At 46.7% G+C, this 19121-nt stretch overlaps 1 protein-coding gene across 1 annotated transcript in view; it reads left to right on the forward strand.

Annotated features, from left to right (window-relative positions):
* Positions 1 to 19121, forward strand: part of ttll7 (tubulin tyrosine ligase-like family, member 7) — a 283178-nt gene that overhangs the window by 93174 nt on the left and 170883 nt on the right. Inside the window, 1 exon segment of the mRNA XM_070886446.1 lies at positions 14411 to 14627. Within this exon segment, the coding sequence (XP_070742547.1) occupies positions 14411 to 14627 (217 nt within the window).

Here is a 19121-nt window from a genome sequence, read left to right on the forward strand (position 1 = left end):
CTTTTGCGATGCCTTCCCAGGTCCGCAGACACTCATTACTGACACGGGGAGGCTGCAATTTCCAGGCCATATCTTCCTGCAGTCCGCAGCTTTCTTCTTCATTATCAACCACACAGCCTATTTTAGTGTCATCTGCAAACTTCTTAATCATACCCCTAACATTCAAGTCCAAGTCATTGATATATACCACAAAAAGCAAGGGACCCAGCACTGATCCCTACAGAACCCCACTGAATACAGCCCTCCAATCACATCAACCATTACCCTTTGCTTCCTGCCTCTGGATCCAACTTGCCACTTTGCCCTGGATCCCATGGGCTATAACTTTTGTGGCCAGTCTGTCATGTGGGACCTTATCAAAAGCTTTGCTAAAATCCATATAAACTACATCACATGCACTGCCCTCATCGACCCTCCTGGTTACCTCCTCGAAAAATTCAATCAAGTTAGTCGGACACGACCTTCCCTTGACAAATCCATGCTGACTGTCCTTGAATAATCCATATCTTTACAAATGAAGCTTTATCCTGCCCTCAATATATTTTCCAATAATTTTCCCACCACCGAGGTTAGGCTGACTGGCCTGTAATTACTCGGTTTATCCCTTTCTCCCTTTTTTAACAAAGGTACAACATTAGCAGTACTCCAGCCCTCTGGCACCACACCTGTAGCCAGAGAGGACTGTAAAATGATGGTCAGAGCCTCTGTTATTTTCTCTTTTGCTTCTCTTAACAGCTTGGGATATATTTCATCTGGGCCTGGGGATTTATCCACTTTCAAGCTACTAAGCCCCTTAATACTTCCTCTCTCACTATGTTTGTCTCGTCTAATATTTCACACTCCTCCCTCATTGCAAAGTCTGCATCACCCCTCTCTTTTGTGAAAACGGCTGCAAAGTATTCATTAAGAATCCTACCCACATCTTCTGCCTTCATACACAGATTTCCTTTATGGTCTCTAATTTCTCTGGTTATCCTCTTTCTCTTAATGCATTTATGAAACATCTTTGCGTTTTCCCTGATTTTACTTGCCAACATTTATTCATGCTCTCGCTTTGTTTTCCTGATATCTTTTTTAATTGCACCCCTGCACTTCTTATACTCCTCTAGAGTTTCTGCAGTGTTGACTTCTTGCTATCTGTCATAAGCTTCCCTTTATTTCTTTATCTTACCCTGCATGTCCCTTGACATCCAGGGGGCTCTAGATTTGTTAGCCCCACCCTTATTTTTTAAGGGAACATACTTGCTCTGTACCCTGAGGATCTCCTCCTTGAATGCCTCCCACTGCTCTGACACTGATTTACCATCAAGTAGCCGTTTTCAGTCCACTTTGGCCAATCTATATTAACGACTTGGAAGAAGGGACCGAGTGTAACGTAGCCAAGTTTGCTGACGATACAAAGATGGGAGGAAAAGCAATGTGTGAGGAGGACACAAAAAATCTGCCAAAGGACATAGACAGGCTAAGTGATTGGGCAAAGATTTTGCAGATGGAGTATAATGTTGGAAAGTGTGAGGTCATGCACTTTGGCAGAAAAAATCAAAGAGCAAGTTATTATTTAAATGGAAAAAGATTGCAAAGTGCTGCAGTACAGCAGGACCTGGGGGTACTTGTGCATGAAACACAAAAGGTTAGTATGCAGGTACAGCAAGCGATCAGGAAGACCAATGGAATCTTGGCCTTTGTTGCAAAGGGGATGGAGTACAAAAGCAGGGAAGTCTTGCTACAGTTATACAGGGTATTGGTGAGGCCACACCTGGAATACTGCGTGCAGTTTTGGTGTCGATATTTAAGAAAGGATATACCTGCTTTGGAGGCAGGTCACAGAAGGTTGACTGGGTTAATTCCGGAGATGAGAAGGTTGACTTATGAGGAAAGGTTGAGAAGGTTGAGCCTCTACTCATTGGAATTCAGAAGAATGAGAGGTGATCTTATCAAAATCGAGATTATGAGGGGGCTTGATAAGATGGATGCAGAGAGGATGTTTCCACTGATGGGGGAGACTTGAACTAGAGGGCATGATCTTAGAATAAGAGGGGAAGCTAAAACTAGGGGACATAGTCTCAGAATAAGGGGCTGCCCATTTAAAATTGAGATGAGGAGGAATTTCTTCTCTCTGAGGGTTGTAAATCTGTGGAATTCACTGCCTAAGAGAGCTGTGTAAGCCGGGACATTGATTAAATTTAAGACAGAGATAGACAGTTTCTTAACCGATAAGGGAATAAGGGGTTATGGGGAGCGGGTAGGGAAGTGGACCTGAGTCCATGATCGGATCAGCCATGATCGTATTAAATGGCGGAGCAGGCTCGAGGGGCCATATGGCCTTCTCCTGCTCCTATTTCTTATGTTCTTATGTTCTAAGGGCTGGATTATCCGCTCCTGGCCACCTCTGTTTACGTGCCTGATGAGTGGCAATGGCGGTGGTAAGCTCTTCTGGGCGGGCGACCAGCTTTCAGGGCCCCCCCTGGGGTTTTCAGGAGCATTGCCACCTGGAATAGGCGAACCGGTGTGCAACGCCCCTGGTTGTGTCACTGGATCGATTTCTGCCTCCCGCCCGACCCGTAGCGCTGTGTAGAGCGACATGTTGGGGCCGCCTGTGAAAGCGGGCGATCCAAGCTGTAGCGGCTGCAGGGAGGTCCAGCTCAGGTCAGTATGATTGTTCTTATTTTATACTTTTTGCGATTTTGCGCTGCACCTGGAGTACTGCCTGCAGTTTTGGTCACCTTACTTAAGGAAGGATATACTGGCTTTGGAGGGGGTACAGAGACGATTCACTCGGCTGATTCCGGAGACGTGGGGGTTACCTTATGATGATAGATTGAGCAGACTGGGTCTTTACTCGTTGGAGTTCAGAAGGATGAGGGGTGATCTTATAGAAACATTTAAAATCATGAAAGGGATAGACAAGATAGAGGCAGAGAGGTTGTTTCCACTGGTCGGGGAGACTAGAACTAGGGGGCACAGCCTCAAAATACGGGGGAGCCAATTTAAAACCGAGTTGAGAAGGAATTTCTTCTCCCAGAGGGTTGTGAATCTGTGGAATTCTCTGCCCAAGGAAGCAGTTGAGGCTAGCTCATTGAATGTATTCAAATCACAGACAGATAGATTTTTAACCAATAAGGGAATTAAGGGTTATGGGGAGCGGGCGGGTAAGTGGAGCTGAGTCCACGGCCAGATCAGCCATGATCTTGTTGAATGGCGGAGCAGGCTCGAGGGGCTAGATGGCCTACTCCTGTTCCTAATTCTTATGTTCTTACGTTTATGTAGTGGTGGCGTGAGTTATTTATTGGAATTGTTTTTGATGGGTTATTTTCAGGTTTTTTTTTTCTCCCCAGGCCTCTCTTACAGTGCTCCCAAGGCCGGCTCATTAGCTCGGGATTTTCACATGCACAGCCGGCCTAGCGCCCTAAGAGAGGTGTGCAATGCCTCCCTTCGCGCTCCGCCCCACACTCATGGCCCAGCTACCCAATTCTGCTGACTGAGGCGCAAGCTTTTTCCAGACGGTATCTGGCCCGCCCCGCCGCCCTAAAATCTTTAGCTGAAATCTGCAGAGCCTTTTGAATGGGTAAGTATTTACTGAACTACCCGAAATAGTCAGTACGTTATAAGCGGCGCCTTTGTAATTGACTCCTTTGGTTGCGGTAAATGGTCAGCGCCATTTGCCCGAGATAGTGTGGATAGTGTAAGAGGTGGGGACTGTCATAAATCATCAACTGCCAGCTGTCGGGGTTTATTTGACAATATCGTTTCCTGATGTGCCCACTGTTGTCTTTTGCCGTGGACACTGGTTGCTGACGTTGTATATTCTGGATCATCCCCAGTACGTCATTCTCCAAGATATTTATATGAGCTGACCCTTGCATTTCTGTGCAACATCAACTCATTCCCCGGCAGGCAGACAGACAATCCAGGAAGCAGCGCTCCCAATGGCTGTGTGTGTGTGTATGTGTGTGTGTGTGTATGTGTATGTGTGTGTGTGTGTCTGTGTGTGTGTCTGTGTGTGTGTCTGTGTGTGTGTGTGTGTGTGTGTGATGTGTGTGTCTCTGTGTGTGTGTGTCTGTGTGTGTGTGTGTGTGGGGGCAGTGCACTGTGCAAAAATCACGTGGTTAAACATTAAGCATTTGAATCGAGCGCTGTTTCTGCTGTTCCAGTGAGCCAACGCCGCGGCTATATTGTGTCTGAGACAACAACAATAACAACAGCTTGCATTTATATAGCGCCTTTAATGTAGTAAAACGTCCCAAGGCGCTTCTCAGGAGTGTCATCAAACAACATTTGACACCGGGCCACATGAGATATTAGGGCACTTGGTCAAAGAGTTGGGTTTTAAGGAGTGTCTTAAAGGAGGAAGCGTGAGGTAGAGAGGTGGAGAGGTTTAGGGAGGGAATTCCAGAGCTTCGGGCCTAGGCAGTTGAAGGCACGGCCACCAATGGTTGAGCGATTAAACCGGGAATGCTCAATTGGCCAGAATTGGCGGAGCGCAGAGATCTCGGAGAGTTATGGGGCTGGAGGAGATTACAGAGATAGGGAGGGGTGAGGCCATGGAGGGATTTGAAAACAGGGATGAGAATGATTAAATCGAGGTGTTGCAGGGCCGGTAGGCAGCTGTCTGGATCCGATTTGCACGGCCCGGTTGAAACAACACTCTGGTAGTCGGGAGAGAGAGATATACTGGTGCTTACACTGGTACTCTGCTGCCACCTGCTAAACTTTCAGTGTGCTGTGAATGTGGACAAGAGTGTTTGCTTTCTAAAACATTCTAAAACATTCCTTCAGTTTATAAGTTGCCTCGATGATCCAATAGATTTGCATTTCTGTAGCGCCTTTCATGATCCCAGGACATCCCAAAGTGTTTTGCAGCAAATTAAGTAATTGTTGAAGTGTCGTCACTGTTGTAATGTGGGAAATGCAGCGGTCAATTTCCGCACAGCAAGATCCCACAAACAGCAATATGATGATGACCACATAATGTTCGTTGAGGGATAAATATTGGCCAGGACACCGCTGTTCTTCTTCGATATAGTGCCATGGGATCTTTTACATCCACCCAAGCGAGCAGACAGGGCCTCGGTTTAATTTCTCATCCGGAAGACGGCACGGCCTACAGTGCAGCACTCCCTCAGCACTGCACTGGAGTGTCAGCCTGGATTATGGTGCTCAGATGCCTGGAGTGGGGCTTGAAGCCAGACCTTTCTAACTCGGAGCTGGAGAGTGCTGCCCACTGAGTCACGGCTGACACTCTGCACCTTCACATTGTCGGCAGGGAGCCTCGTGCCCCAGCCTGTACCAGAAACCGTTGGCCGGATAATCGTGGACAGCTCGCTCTTGATACTTTGATCGAAGGTGAGACTCCCAGTGGCAGGCCAAACTCTGAAAATGATTGAATGTTTCTATTTAAGTACTCCAGTCACTGGGACTATTAAGAGATGCACGTCAGTGTAATTGCCCTGTTATGCCACTTCTATCCAAATCCATCACTTGTTCCTGTGAATTTCAAATCTTGCACTCAGTCAACTGATACTGGCTCATTTTCCCATCCATTAGTGGGTTTGCTCCCAGGGATTTGGTCCCACGTTCCCTCTTTGACGTCATTCTGCAAAAAAAAGCCATGAACAACGATCGACAGCTGGTGACACTTTGTAAACCTTCCGAAGCTGAAAAGTGAACCATGATAACAATTAAACGATCTGATTGCAAATTCAAACTGCGGCTCCTAGCTCTCCATCTGGCTCGGTTCAAATTTCCAGGCTCGATTCCCAGTCTGTGCAGAGTTAGCTGGGCGTCCTGTGATAACTTTGACCAAGGTGCTGACTTGGGGTGCTTAGGGACCAAAAAAAACGAAGACGTGCATTTATATAGCGCCTTTCATGGCCTCAGGATCTTTACAGCCAAAGGTGTACTTCTGTATTGTAGTCAGTGTTGTAATGTATGAAACTCGGCAGTCAATTTTGCGCACAGATAATCTGTTTTTAAGTATTGGATGAGGAATAAATATTGGCTAGGACTCCCTTGCTCTTGATCGAAAAAGCAGCATGGGCTCTTTTACGTCCACGCAAGAGAGCAGACGGGGTTTTTGTGTAACATCTCATCTGAAAGACGGCACCTCTGACAGTGCAGCGCTCCTTCAGCACTGCACTCAGTGTCAGCCTAGATTATGTGCTGAAGTCCTTTTCAGAATGGCAGGCAGTGACTAGTGGGGTACCGCGGGGCTCAGTGCTGGAACCCCAGCTCTTTACAATGTACGTTAATGATTTAGATGAAGGAATTGAGTATAATATCTCCAAGTTTGCAGATGACACTAAGCTGGGTGGTGATGTGAGCTGTGAGGAGGATGCTAAAAGGCTGCAGGGTGACTTGGACAGGTTAGGTGAGTGGGCAAACGCATGGCAGATGCAGTATAATGTGGATAAACGTGAGGCTATCCACTTTGGTGGCAAAAACACGAAGGCAGAATATTATCTGAATGGCAGCAGATTAGGAAAGGGGGATGTGCAACGAGACCTGGGTATCATGATTTATCAGTCATTGAAAGTTGGCATACAGGTACAGCAGGCGATGAAGAAGGCAAATGGTATGTTGGCCTTCATAGCTAGGGGATTTGAGTGTAAGAGCAGGGAGGTCTTACTGATGTTGTACAGGGCCTTGGTGAGGCCTCACCTGGAATATTGTGTTCAGTTTTGGTCTCCTAATCTGAGGAAGGACGTTCTTGCTATTGAGGGAGTGCAGCAAAGGTTCACCAGACTGATTCCCGGGATGGCGGGACTGACATATGAGGACAGACTGGATCAACTGGGCCTTTATACACTGGAGTTTAGAAGGATGAGAGGGGATCTCATAGAAACTTACAAGATTCTGACAGGACTGGACAGGTTAGATGCGGGAAGAATGTTCCCAATGATGGGGAAGTCCAGAACCAGGGGACATAGTCGAAGGATAAGGGGTAAACCATTTAAGACTGAGATGAGGAGAAACTTCTTCACTCAGAGAGTTGTTAACCTGTGGAATTCCCTACCGCAGAGAGTTGTTGATGCCAGTTCATTGGATATATTCAAGAGGAAGTTAGATATGGCCCGTACGGCTAAAGGGATCAAGGGGTATGGAGAGAAAGCAGGAAAGGGGTACTGAGATGAATGATCAGCCATGATCTTATTGAATGGTGGTGCAGGCTCGAAGGGCCGAATGGCCTACTCCTGCACCTATTTTCTATGTTTCTATGTCTCTGGGGCTTGAATCCACGACCTTCTGATATTGTGTTAGTTGTGCCATCTTGGCTGAGTGGTAGCAGTCTTGCCTATGAGGTTGTGGGTTTAGTCCCACTTCAAGCCTTGAACACCTAATTTAGGTGGACATTTCAGTGTAGCACTGAGGGAGTGCAACATTGCTGGAGGAACTGTCTTCTGGACCAGCCATTAAACTGAGATCCACCTGCATGTTCAGGTGGTTGTGGAAGAAGAGCAGGGGCGTTCTCCCAGTGTCCTTGGGCAACATTCGTTGCTCAACCAATACCACCACAAACAGCTTAACTGGTTATTTCTTTGTGGGACCTTTGCTGTGTGCAAACTGGCTGCCGGGTTTGTGTACGGTGACTGTACTTCAAAAGCAGCTGATTGGCCGTGAAGCACTTTGGGATGTCCCGAGGATGTGAAAGGTGCTATATAAATGCAAGTTCTTTCTTTTCTTCTTACAGTTGGCTCTAGCGCCTCGGTGCCAGGGAGTCCGTTGGTGACGGTTGCTGGTAGGTGCGTGCATGTGCCCATTGGGTGAGGGCAGGGATCAGGTGTGGCTGTGACATCACTCGGGGTCAATTGGCCTTCCGGTGCTCAATACCTAGGCTCACGGGTGAAGAGTAGCCACCTGAGCAAGTGTTGAAGGGCGGCTGGTGTTTGTGGGCCACACCTCAACACTTGCAGTAGAGCAGAAAAATAGGGAGGGCATTCAGCTTATCGAAAGGGAACTAATTGCAATACAATTCCTATTGTTTCTTGTTCCTTCCCAATCCCATTTTGCTTCCCCCTCCTAACGCGTTGTTCTCTCAGGCACCTCTGTTACTTGGCCATTCTTTCAACCTAGACAGTGAGCGTTGGTTGGCACATCAGCATGGGAGACATTGCACTGAAGCCTAGTCCTGCCCTCACCTATCCGTGCACTTGCATTTTGCAGAAGGGTTCTCTAGATAGGGATCAGGGGCATGGAACTTGCTGATCTTCACCTTCCCAAGCAAAGAGACATTGAGTCCAATTCACCCTTACAATTCCAGCGTAGGACCCTTATTCCTGCCTTGGCTGATCACAGATTAAACCTTTGCTCTTCCGCTGCGGAACATAGCAGCATTTGAAATAACTTTGATACCATTGGTTACCTATATGGGCACAGTCGTACTACAGTCTACTGCTGTTAATTCAAAGTCATTTTTTTTTGCTTGAAAAAGAAATATACAAATGATACAGTAGTTTGAATGAAGCAATGGAGATAAACCCGCAGAGCAGTTGTTCGCTTTTGTTGCAAGATTTCAATTCGAATTAACAGATCATTCGAATGAAGCGATTTTGAATTAAAAGGATTCGATAGTGGCAGGTGACACAGGCCGACGGGTTGTGGTGGTTATCTACAGAGCTGATTTTTTTAATTTGCAGCTGTAGAATTACAGTCCTCCAAATGCACTTCAGTCATCTTTAAATCTCACTTTTAAAATTATTTTACGAGCTATTTTATTCAAACCAGTTCTCGATATTGTGATAGCTGCCAGGATTCTGAGAGAGGACACGGGAACAGTACCCTTGAAGGTTTCAGGCACATGCTGTGTGCAGTTGCCTGTCCCTCCACAGCATTGCGTGGATATTAATGTCCCACTGAACCACCATCTGGACAATCACAGGCTTTTGGAGGAGCTGGACATTACTCAATGATTTTTTTTTTGGCTTGTGAATTTTTCCACTCATCAATTTGAGGGATCTTCGTGGTGCCGAATTGAGCACTTTCCATTTCGGACACTCGGTGTCGGCTTCAAACACCCTCCGCTTTTCCCTAAATGCTCCAACAATGCGCCCCAACCCCAATTTCAGAAGAGCGCATCGTACTGCTCCATTTGCTTTCCATTTCCCACACGAGCCAGTCTGCACACAGGCACAGGTTCTCCGAGCGAGACTGGCAAGTTAGTTCCGAATCACGGGCACAAGTTCCTTTCACTTTTTATTTTGTGCCCGAGGTATGGCTGACGCTGGCCAGGCTGCATTTATTGGATATCCTTGGTGTTTTGTATGGAACATAGAAACATAGAAAATAGGTGTAGGAGTAGGCCATTCAGCCCTTCGAGCCTGCACCACCATTCAATAAGGTCATGGCTGATCATTCACCTCAGTACCCCTTTCCTGCTTTCTCTCCATACCCCTTGATCTCTTTAGCCATAAGGGCCATATCTAACTCCCTCTTGAATATATCCAATGAACTGGCATCAACAACTCTCTGCGGTACTGAATTCCACAGATTAACGACTCTCTGAGTGAAGAAGTTTCTCCTCATCTCAGTCCTAAATGGCCTACCCCTTATCCTAAGACTATGTTCCCTGGTTTTGGACTTCCCCAACATTGAGAACATTCTTCCCGGATCTAACCTGTCCAGTCCCATCAGAATTTTATACATTTCTATGATATCCCCTCTCATCCTTCTAAACTCCAGTGAATACAGGCTTGGTTGACCCAGTCTCTCCGCATATGTCAGTCCCGCCATCCCTGTAATCAGTCTGCTGAACCTTCGCTGCACTCCCTCAATAGCAAGAATGTCCTTCCTCAGATTAGGAGACCAAAACTAAACACAATATTCCAGGTGAGGCCTCACCAAGGCTCTGTACAACTGCAGTAAGACCTCCCTGCTCTTATACTCAAATCCCCTAGTTATGAAGACCAAAACACCATTTGCCTTCTTCACCGCCTGCTGTACCTGCATGCCAACTTTCAATGACTGATGAACCATGACACCCAAGTCTCGTTGCACCTCCTCTTTTTCTAATCTGCCACCATTCAGATAATATTCTGCCTTCGTGTTTTTGCCACCAAAATGGATAACCTCACATTTATCCACATTATACTGCATCTGCCATGCATTTGCCCACTCACCTAACCTGTCCAAGTCACCCTGCAGCCTCTTAGTGTCCTCCTCACAGCTCACACCGCCACCCAGTTTAGTGTTATCTGAAAACCTGGAGATATTGCACTCAATTCCTTCATCTAAATCGTTGATGTATTTTGTAAAGAACTGGGGTCCCAGCACTGAGCCCTGCGGCACTCCATTAGTCACTGCCTGCCATTCTGAAACGGACCTGTTTATCCCGACTCTCTGCTTCCTGTCTGTCAACCAGTTCTCTATCCACGTCAGTACATTACCCCCAATACCATGTGCTTTGATTTTGCACACCAATCTCTTGTGCGGGACCTTGTCAAAAACCTTTTGAAAGTCCAAATACACCACATCCACTGGTTCACCCTTGTCCACTCTGCTAGTTACATCCTCAAAAAATTCCAGAAGATTCGGCAAGCATTGTTTCCCTTTCATAAATACACGCTGACTTGGACCGATCGTGTCACTGCTTTCCAAATGCGCTGCTATTTCATCTTTAATGATTGATTCCGACATTTTCCCCACTACTGATATCGGGCTAACCGGTCTATAATTACCCGTTTTCTCTCCCTCCTTTTTTAAAAAGTGGTGTTACATTAGCTACCCTCCAGTCCATAGGAACTGATCCAGAATCGATAGACTGTTGGAAAATGATCACCAATGCATCCACTATTTGTAGGGCCACTTCCTTAAATACTCTGGGATGCAGACTATTAAGCCCCAGGGATTTATCAGCCTTCAATCCCATCAATTTCCCTAACACAATTTCCTGATTTATAAGGATATCCTTCAGTTCCTCCTTCTCACTCGACCCACTGTCCCCTAGTACATTCGGAAGGTTATTTGTGTCTTCCTTTGTGAAGATAGAACCGAAGTATTTGTTCAGTTGGTCTGCCATTTCCTTGTTCCCCATTATAAATTCACCTGAATCCGACTGCAAGGGACCTACGTTTGTCTTCACTTATCTTTTTCCCTTCATAAATTTATCGAAGCTTTTGCAGTCAGTTTTTATGTTCCCTGCACACTACTCTATTTTCCCCCTCTTAATTAAACCCGTAGTCCTCCTCTGTTGAATTCTAAATTTCTCACAGTCCTCAGGTTTGTTGCTTTTTCTAGCCAATTTATATGCCACTTTCTTGGTTTTAACACTATCCTTAATTTCCCTTGTTAGCCACGGTTGAGCCACCTTCCCCGTTTTGTTTTTACTCCAGACAGGGATGTACAATTGCTGAAGTTCATCCATGTGATCTTTAAATGTTTGGCATTGCTTATCCACCGTCAACCCTTTAAATATCATTTGCCAGTCTATTCTAGCCAATTCACGCCTCAAACCACCAAAGTTACCTTTCCTTAAGTTCAGGACCCCAGTTTCTGAGTTAACTGTGTCACTCTCCATCATAATAAAGAATTCTACCATATTATGGTCACTCTTCCCCAAGGGGTCTCGCACAACAAGATTGCTAATTAGTCCCTTCTCATTACACATCACCCAGTCTACGATGGCCAGCTCTCGAGTTGGTTCCTCGACATATTGGCCTCGAAATCCATCCCAATACACTCCAGGAAATCCTCCTCCACCGCATTGCTACCAGTTTGGTTAGCCCAATCAATATGTAGATTAAAGTCGCCCATGATAACTGCTGTACCTTTATTGCACACATCCCTTATTTCTTGTTTGATGCTGTCCCCAACCTCACTACTACTGTTTGGTGGTCTGTACACAACTCCCACTAGCGTTTTCTGCCCTTTGGTATTCCGCAGCTCCACCCATACCGATTCCACATCATCCAAGCTAATATCCCTCCTTACTATTGCATTAATTTCCTCTTTAACCAGCAACGCCACCCCGCCTCCTTTTCCTGTCTGTCTATCCTTCCTGAATGTTGAATACCCCTGGATGTTGAGTTCCCAGCCTTGGTCACCCTGGAGCCATGTCTCCGTGATGCCAATTACATCATATCCATTAACTGTTCTCTGCGCAGTTAATTCGTCCACCTTATTCCGAATACTCCTCACATTGAGGCACAGAGCCTTCAGGCTTGTCTTTTTAACACACTTTGCCCCTTTAGAATTTTGCTATAATGTGGCCCTTTTTGTTTTTTGCCTTGGGTTTCTCTGCCCTCCACTTTTACTATTCTCCTTTCTATCTTTTGCTTCTGCCTCCATTTTATTTCCCTCTCCCTCCCTCCATAGGTTCCCATCCCCCTGCCATGTTAGTTTAACTCCTCCCCAACAGCACTAGCAAACACTCCTGGAGAAGGAGTCAGACTGAACACTGTGAGCTCAAAGTAAAGTCTTTTATTGCAGGTCTCCAGAGTGCCTCTCCAACCTGTGAAGCCTTCTTAAATACCTGTGCTCCCAAGGGATTATGGGATCCCTTGGGATGCCGGGGAATGAGCCCTCTGGTGGCTGTACAGAGTAAATACAAGTCCACATATATAACACTTCGTTACCCTGTGGCCTTCTTGAACTGCTGCAGTCCCTTCTGGTGATGGTGCTACCCAGTGGTGTTAGTGAATTAAGTTGAAATAAAGTGGAGATCGGGGAATCTTAATGCAATCGGCATTGAACATCTTCAACCAATGCAGAACAGCAAACAACAGAGCCAACAGAATGGTCCACTACACAGCCAAAACAACAACTTTCATTTATATAGCTCCTTGAATAAAATGTCCCCAGGCGCTTCGCAGGAGCGATTATCAAACAAAATTTGACACCGTAAAGAGATATTAGGATAGGTGACTGAAGGCTTGGTCAAATCGGAAGGTTTTAAGGAGCGAATTAAAAGAGAAGTAGAGAGATGCAGAGGCTTAAGGAGGGAATTCCAGAGTTTAAGGCCTAGGCACAGCCGCCAATGGTGGAGCAATGAAACACCAACACTTTCCCGCCCGATCTCCATATTCCTTGTTTCCTCTAGAGTCCAAAATCTATCGATTTCAGCCTTGAATATACTCAACCACTCAACTTCCACAGCCCTCTGAGGTAGAGAATTCCAAAGATTCACAACCCTCTGAGTAAAGAAATTGCTCCTTATCACAGTCTTAAATGGCCGACCCATTGTCCTGAGACTGTGCCCCAGCCAGGGAAAACAACCTCTCAGCATCTACCCTGTCAATCCCCTTCAGTATCTTAGATGTTTCAATGAGATCACCGCTCGTTCTTCTAAACACCAGAGAGTCTAAGCCGAATCTACCCAATCTCTCCTCAAAGGACAACCCAGGAATCAATCTAGTAAACCTTTGTTGCACCATAGAAACATAGAAACATAGAAAATAGGTGCAGGAGTAGGCCATTCGGCCCTTCGAGCCTGCACCGCCATTCAATGAGTTCATGGCTGAACATGCAACTTCAGTACCCCATTCCTGCTTTCTCGCCATACCCCTTGATCCCCCTAGTAGTAAGGACTTCATCTAGCTCCTTTTTGAATATATTTAGTGAGCTGGCCTCAACAACTTTCTGTGGTAGAGAATTCCACAGGTTCCCCACTCTCTGGGTGAAGAAGTTTCTCCTCATCTCGGTCCTAAATGGCTTACCCCTTATCCTTAGACTGTGGCCCCTGGTTCTGTAACCGCCTCTAAGGCAAGTTTATCCTTCAGATAAGGAGACCAAAACTGTGCACAGTGCTCCAGGTGTGGTCTCACCAAAGCCCTGTACAATTGTAGCAAATTAAATTTTAGGTACAAGGGGGCAAACCAATAGGTTCAAAGGTAATTATAGGACCGATATCAGGTTCTCTTCACACAGAGTGCAATTTCCCGGTAGAATGGTGGAGGCAGAAGCTTTGGATGCTTTTAAGAAACAATTTGATGCTACAATGGGGTGGATGGATGAATGAATATGTTTCGGGATGGATGAACTAATATGGGCTGAATGGTTGTCCTCATCTATAATTGTCCTGCGACGCCCTACATCAGAACTCCAATGTAGGTCACACCCAAAGCGTCGCCTTGTCATTTCTCTTTCAGAGCACTGATCTGTCGACTCTGCAGTTCCGGTATTATTATTTTTTCCCGATTTCCTTTCAAAATTCTAACACTCACATGCCATCATGCGCCCCTTTGGCTTAGTTGATCGGACCGTCGTGTTCTGAGTTGGAAGTTTTGAAGGTTCAAGCCCCACTCCAGAGGCTTGAGCACATGATGTAGGTAGACACTCCAGTTCAATACTAAGTAGCGCTGTGTTCTCGGAGATGCCTGTCGACCTATATTTTTTTATATTTAAAAAAAAAGCTGCGATCATAGAGACCTCTCTGCCCAAACTTATCGTGACTTCTCTTGTGCTGTTTGTTTTGCTTTAGAATCTCATTGATAAGAAATGGCGAGAAGCTCCAAGCTCAAGAACACTTGATAGTGCAGGAATACCTCGATAAACCGTTCCTCTTGGAGGGTTACAAATTTGACCTGCGTATCTACATCCTGGTGACCTCTTGCGACCCCTTGCGCATATTTTTGTACAATGACGGGCTGGTGCGGATGGGCACAGAGAAATACCACGCTCCGACTGAATCGAACTTGGTAAGGTGATTCTGACTCAAGGAATTCATTAAAAAAAAAATCACATCTTTTTCCTGAGTGCTGAATTGAGGTTGGTCGCTGGTCTCGGTTTATGGTATGGAATCTTGCTTCCTGATGTCTTGGATGCTACGTAGGTTAGGGTTACAATGAAGGAAAGATCGAATGGCTTGTAGAAACTATGGGCTCAAAATTGGCCAGGAGTTGCTCCGTTTTTTTTGGAGCAACTTGATTTTTCTGGAGTATCTTAAAAATCCACATTTTGCATATTCAATTTGCACCAGTGTAAGTGAGTTAGTTAGGTTTTTTTTTTTAGTTTAGTTTTATTTTTTTCAAAAGGGGGCGTTACCAGCTACCTACGCCAGTTTTGTCCATTTAGGCCACTTTGGCCAGCTAATAGTTACTCCAAACTAACTTAGGCCAGTGTATGTGGCCACTTTTGGCCACTTGTGAAAACTCTTGCGGAGAGTTAAGAAATCAGCGCAGGTCGGTACATCGGAGGCCAGCAGAACTTAATGACTTGACTAAAGAATGTGAATAGGATCAAACAGCTATACAGGATATATAACAAACTTTGCAAAGTTAATTTACTATACAACAGAAGCATTCATGGAAGCTTAAACTACAAAAATAAAAGAAGTAAAAGATAGTTGAATTAAATTGCCCTAATCTCACAACTAATTTAAACAACTATTTGATTGCAATGATTATACTGGGCCAAAATTGAGCCCATATTATCTAAATAAAGTCTACTTCAATAAATAAGATATTCTCTCAGTGTTCCTTGGTCACTTATGGTCTTCTTTCACAATAGCACCAGGTGAATAGGCTTGACAAATGGTCACCACTATTCATGAGACAAAACATATTTACATACCTTTTTCAAAATATCCAAATAAAAAATAGAAGTAAGTAAGTCCTTCCCTACCTTCATCTTCAGCCCGGGAAGGCAGCGGGCAGGCCTGTGCGGTGGGCCACTCGGCCTGGGATAGGGGCGGGACGCACCAGCAGCCGTCTGACGATGATGATGCTGATGGGGTCCCACGCTGCAGCACGCACGCTGAGACGCTGGGTGCGAGGAGCTACTGCGTATGCGCGCACACTCCAACGCGCACGTGCAGACGTCCCGGCACTGTTTTCAGCGCGGGACGCTGGCTCCGCCCCCGACCCGACTGGTCACGCTGTGCGAAGACCCGGGAGAGGCCGGACAGCGTCCAAAGTGGGGGGACCGATTTTTTTGGAGCACTTTTCCACGTAGAAAGTCGGCGCATTTCTGGTGAGTGGTCCGAAAAAAGGGGTGGGCCAATCTTGAGCCCGTTGTAACCAAGGGTACAATTGAGTACAAGTGTAGACCACACTTGGGAGTACTGTATACAATTCTGGTCGCCATATTATAGAAAGGATACAGAGACACTGGCGAGGGTGCAAAATTAATTTACAAGGATGATACCAGAAATGCGAGGTTATATCGATCAGGAAAGTATGAACAAGCTGGGTCTCTTTTTCTCTTGAAAAGAGAAGGCTGAGGGCGACCTGATAGAGGTCTTTAAAATCATGAAAAGTTTTGATAAAGTAGACACAGAGAAAATGTTTCCACTTGTGGAGAAGAGCAAAACTACAGGCCATCAAAGAAGATAGTCACCAAGAAATCAAATAAGGAATTCAACAGCAACATTTATTTATATAGCGCTTTTAATGTAGTAAAACATCCCAAGGCGCTTACAGCAGTTTTATAAGACAAAACAAATAAATTTGACACCGAGCCACATAAGAAGGAATTACAGCAGATAACTAAAAGCTTGGTTAAAGAGGTAGGTTTTAAGGAGCGTCTTAAAGGAGGAAAGAGAGGTAGCGAGGCAGAGAGGTTTAGGGAGGGAGTTCCAGAGCTTAGATCCCAGGCAGCTAAAGGCACGGTCACCAGTGGTTGAGCAGTTATAATCAGGGATGCTCAAGAGGGCTGAATTTGAGGAGCGCAGATATCTCGTGGGGTTGTGACGCTGAAAGAGATTACAGAGATAGGGAGTGGGAGGCCATGGAGGGATTTGTAAACAAGGATGAGAATTTTGAACTCAACACATTGCTTAACCGGGAGCCAATGTATGTCAGCGAGCACAGGGGTGATGGGTGATTGGGACTTCTTTACCCAGAGAATGGTGAGAATGTGGAACTCGCTATCAGTTAGCGATGGAGGCTAGATAAGCATATGAGGGAGAAGGGAATAGAGGGTTATGCTGAAAGCGTTAGATGAGGAAAGACAGGAGGAGGCTCGAGTGAAGCATAAATGGAGGCAGAGCATCCAGGAGGGCACTGAGCACCTCGAGTCTTGTCATCGAGAGCATGCAGAAAACAAGCGCAGACAATGGAAGGAGCATGCGGCAAACCAGATTCCCCAACCACCCTTTCCTTCAACTGTAGTGTCCTTACACCTTGCTATAGAATCACACGAGGCATGTACTGCAGACAAGGTCACTACGTGACCTGAACCTTTATTCCCAGGACCAAGAAGTGATGACCCTGCGTGGGACCTCCCTTTATATACCTGGATGACCAGGTGAGGAGTGTCTCCCACAAGTTCACCCCCTGTGGTCAAGGTGTGCATTTCTCAGGTGTATACAATGTACAGTGTTGTTACATAAAGGTTACAGTTATGTGAAGGTTATAAACATGACATCACCTCCCCACAACGTCTTTGGGTCAAAGATTGAGTCTTTCAGGCGGTCGACGCTCTCTCGTGGAGCGCCGCAGTTGGGGCTCTGGTAGCTGAGCCTTGGCATGCGTCTCTGTCGCCTGAGGTGATTCCGGCCAGTCCGGGCTGGCCGCAGGGACTGTGCATGCTGGTGAATGTCTTTGTTGCTCGTTCACTGGCAGTGGTATGGGTGACATCTCATGATCTTCCTCAGGTTCCTCAGTGTCCATGCTGAACCTTTTCTTTACTTGGTCCAGATGTTTGCAACATATCTGTCCATTGTTAAGTCTGACCACTCTGACCCTATACCCCTCTTTGCTAATTACAGTACCCTCAAACCACTTGGGTCCCAAAGCATGATTGAGAACGAATACAGGGTCATCGATTTCTATGCATCTCCCCACTGAGTTGCGATCATGGCACTCGATTTGGGACTGGCGCTTGTCCTCAACAATGTCCGACAGAGCTGGATGAATGAGGGACAGCTGCGTTTTAAGCGTGCATTTCATGAGTAGTTCCGCGGGACACCCGTGAGCGAATGCGGGCGGGACCTATAGGCCAGCAGGAGGCGCGACAGGTGGTACTGAAGGGAGGGTCCTTGAATCCGGAGCATGCCCTGTTTTATGATTTGAACCGCACATTCTGCCTGGCCATTGGAAGCCGGCTTGAACGGTGCTGTCCTGACATGTTTGATGCCATTATCCGACATAAACTCCTGGAATTCATAGCTAGTGAAACACGGGCCGTTATCGCTAACCAGGATGTCCGGCAAGCCGTGGGTCGCAAAGACCGTGCGCAGACTCTCCAAAGTGGTGGATGTCGTGCACGAGTTTAATATGATGCACTTGATCCATTTCGAGTACGCATCGACAACAATCAGGAACATTTTTCCCATGAATGGGCCTGCGTAGTCTATGTGAATACGTGACCATGGCCTGGTGGGCCAGGGCCACGGGCTGAGTGGGGCCTCCCTGGGGGCATTTCCCTGCTGAGCACACGTCGTGCACCTGCGAACACAGTGTTCCAGGTCTGAGTCAATTCCCGGCCACCATACATGTGACCGGGCAATGGCCTTCATTAGCACGATGCCTGGGTGCTCGCTGTGGAGTTCCCCGATGAATGCCTTCCTGCCCTTCTGGGGCATGACTACCCGGCTGCCCCATAGCAGACAGTCGGCTTGGATGGAGAGCTCGTCCATCCGTCTGTGAAACGGTCTGACCTCCTCGGGGCACGCTCCGTGTGCGGGCGCCCAATCCCCAGTCAGGACACATTTCTTTATCAGTGACAGGAGGGGGTCTCTGTTGGTCCATATTTTGATCTGGTGGGCTGTGATGGGGGAGCCTGCGGTGTCGAAAGCCTCAACGGCCATGACCATCTCCGCGCTTTGCTCCGACGCCCCCTCAGTGGTCGCCAGTGGGAGCCTGCTGAGCGCGTCAGCGCAATTTTCGGTGCCTGGCCGGTGCCGTATGGTGTAGTCATACGCAGCCAGCGTGAGAGCCCATCACTGTATGCGAGCTGACGCATTGGTATTGACAGCCTTGCTGTCGGACAACAGGGATGTTAACGGTTTGTGGTCCGTTTCTAACTCGAACCTTCTGCCGAAAAGGTACTGGTGCATCTTTTTCACCACGCAGACACATGCGAGTGCTTCCTTTTCAACCATCCTGTACCCCCTTTCTGCTTGGGAGAGCGACCTGGAGGCATAAGCCACAGGTTGGAGTTGGCCCTCACCATTACTCTGCTGCAACACGCACCCAACCCCATAGGATGATGCATCGCATGTCAAAACCAATTTCTTACAGGGGTCGTGC

Source organism: Pristiophorus japonicus, chromosome 8, assembly GCF_044704955.1.
Source record: "Pristiophorus japonicus isolate sPriJap1 chromosome 8, sPriJap1.hap1, whole genome shotgun sequence".
In the NCBI taxonomy this organism is placed as follows: Eukaryota; Metazoa; Chordata; class Chondrichthyes; family Pristiophoridae; genus Pristiophorus; species Pristiophorus japonicus.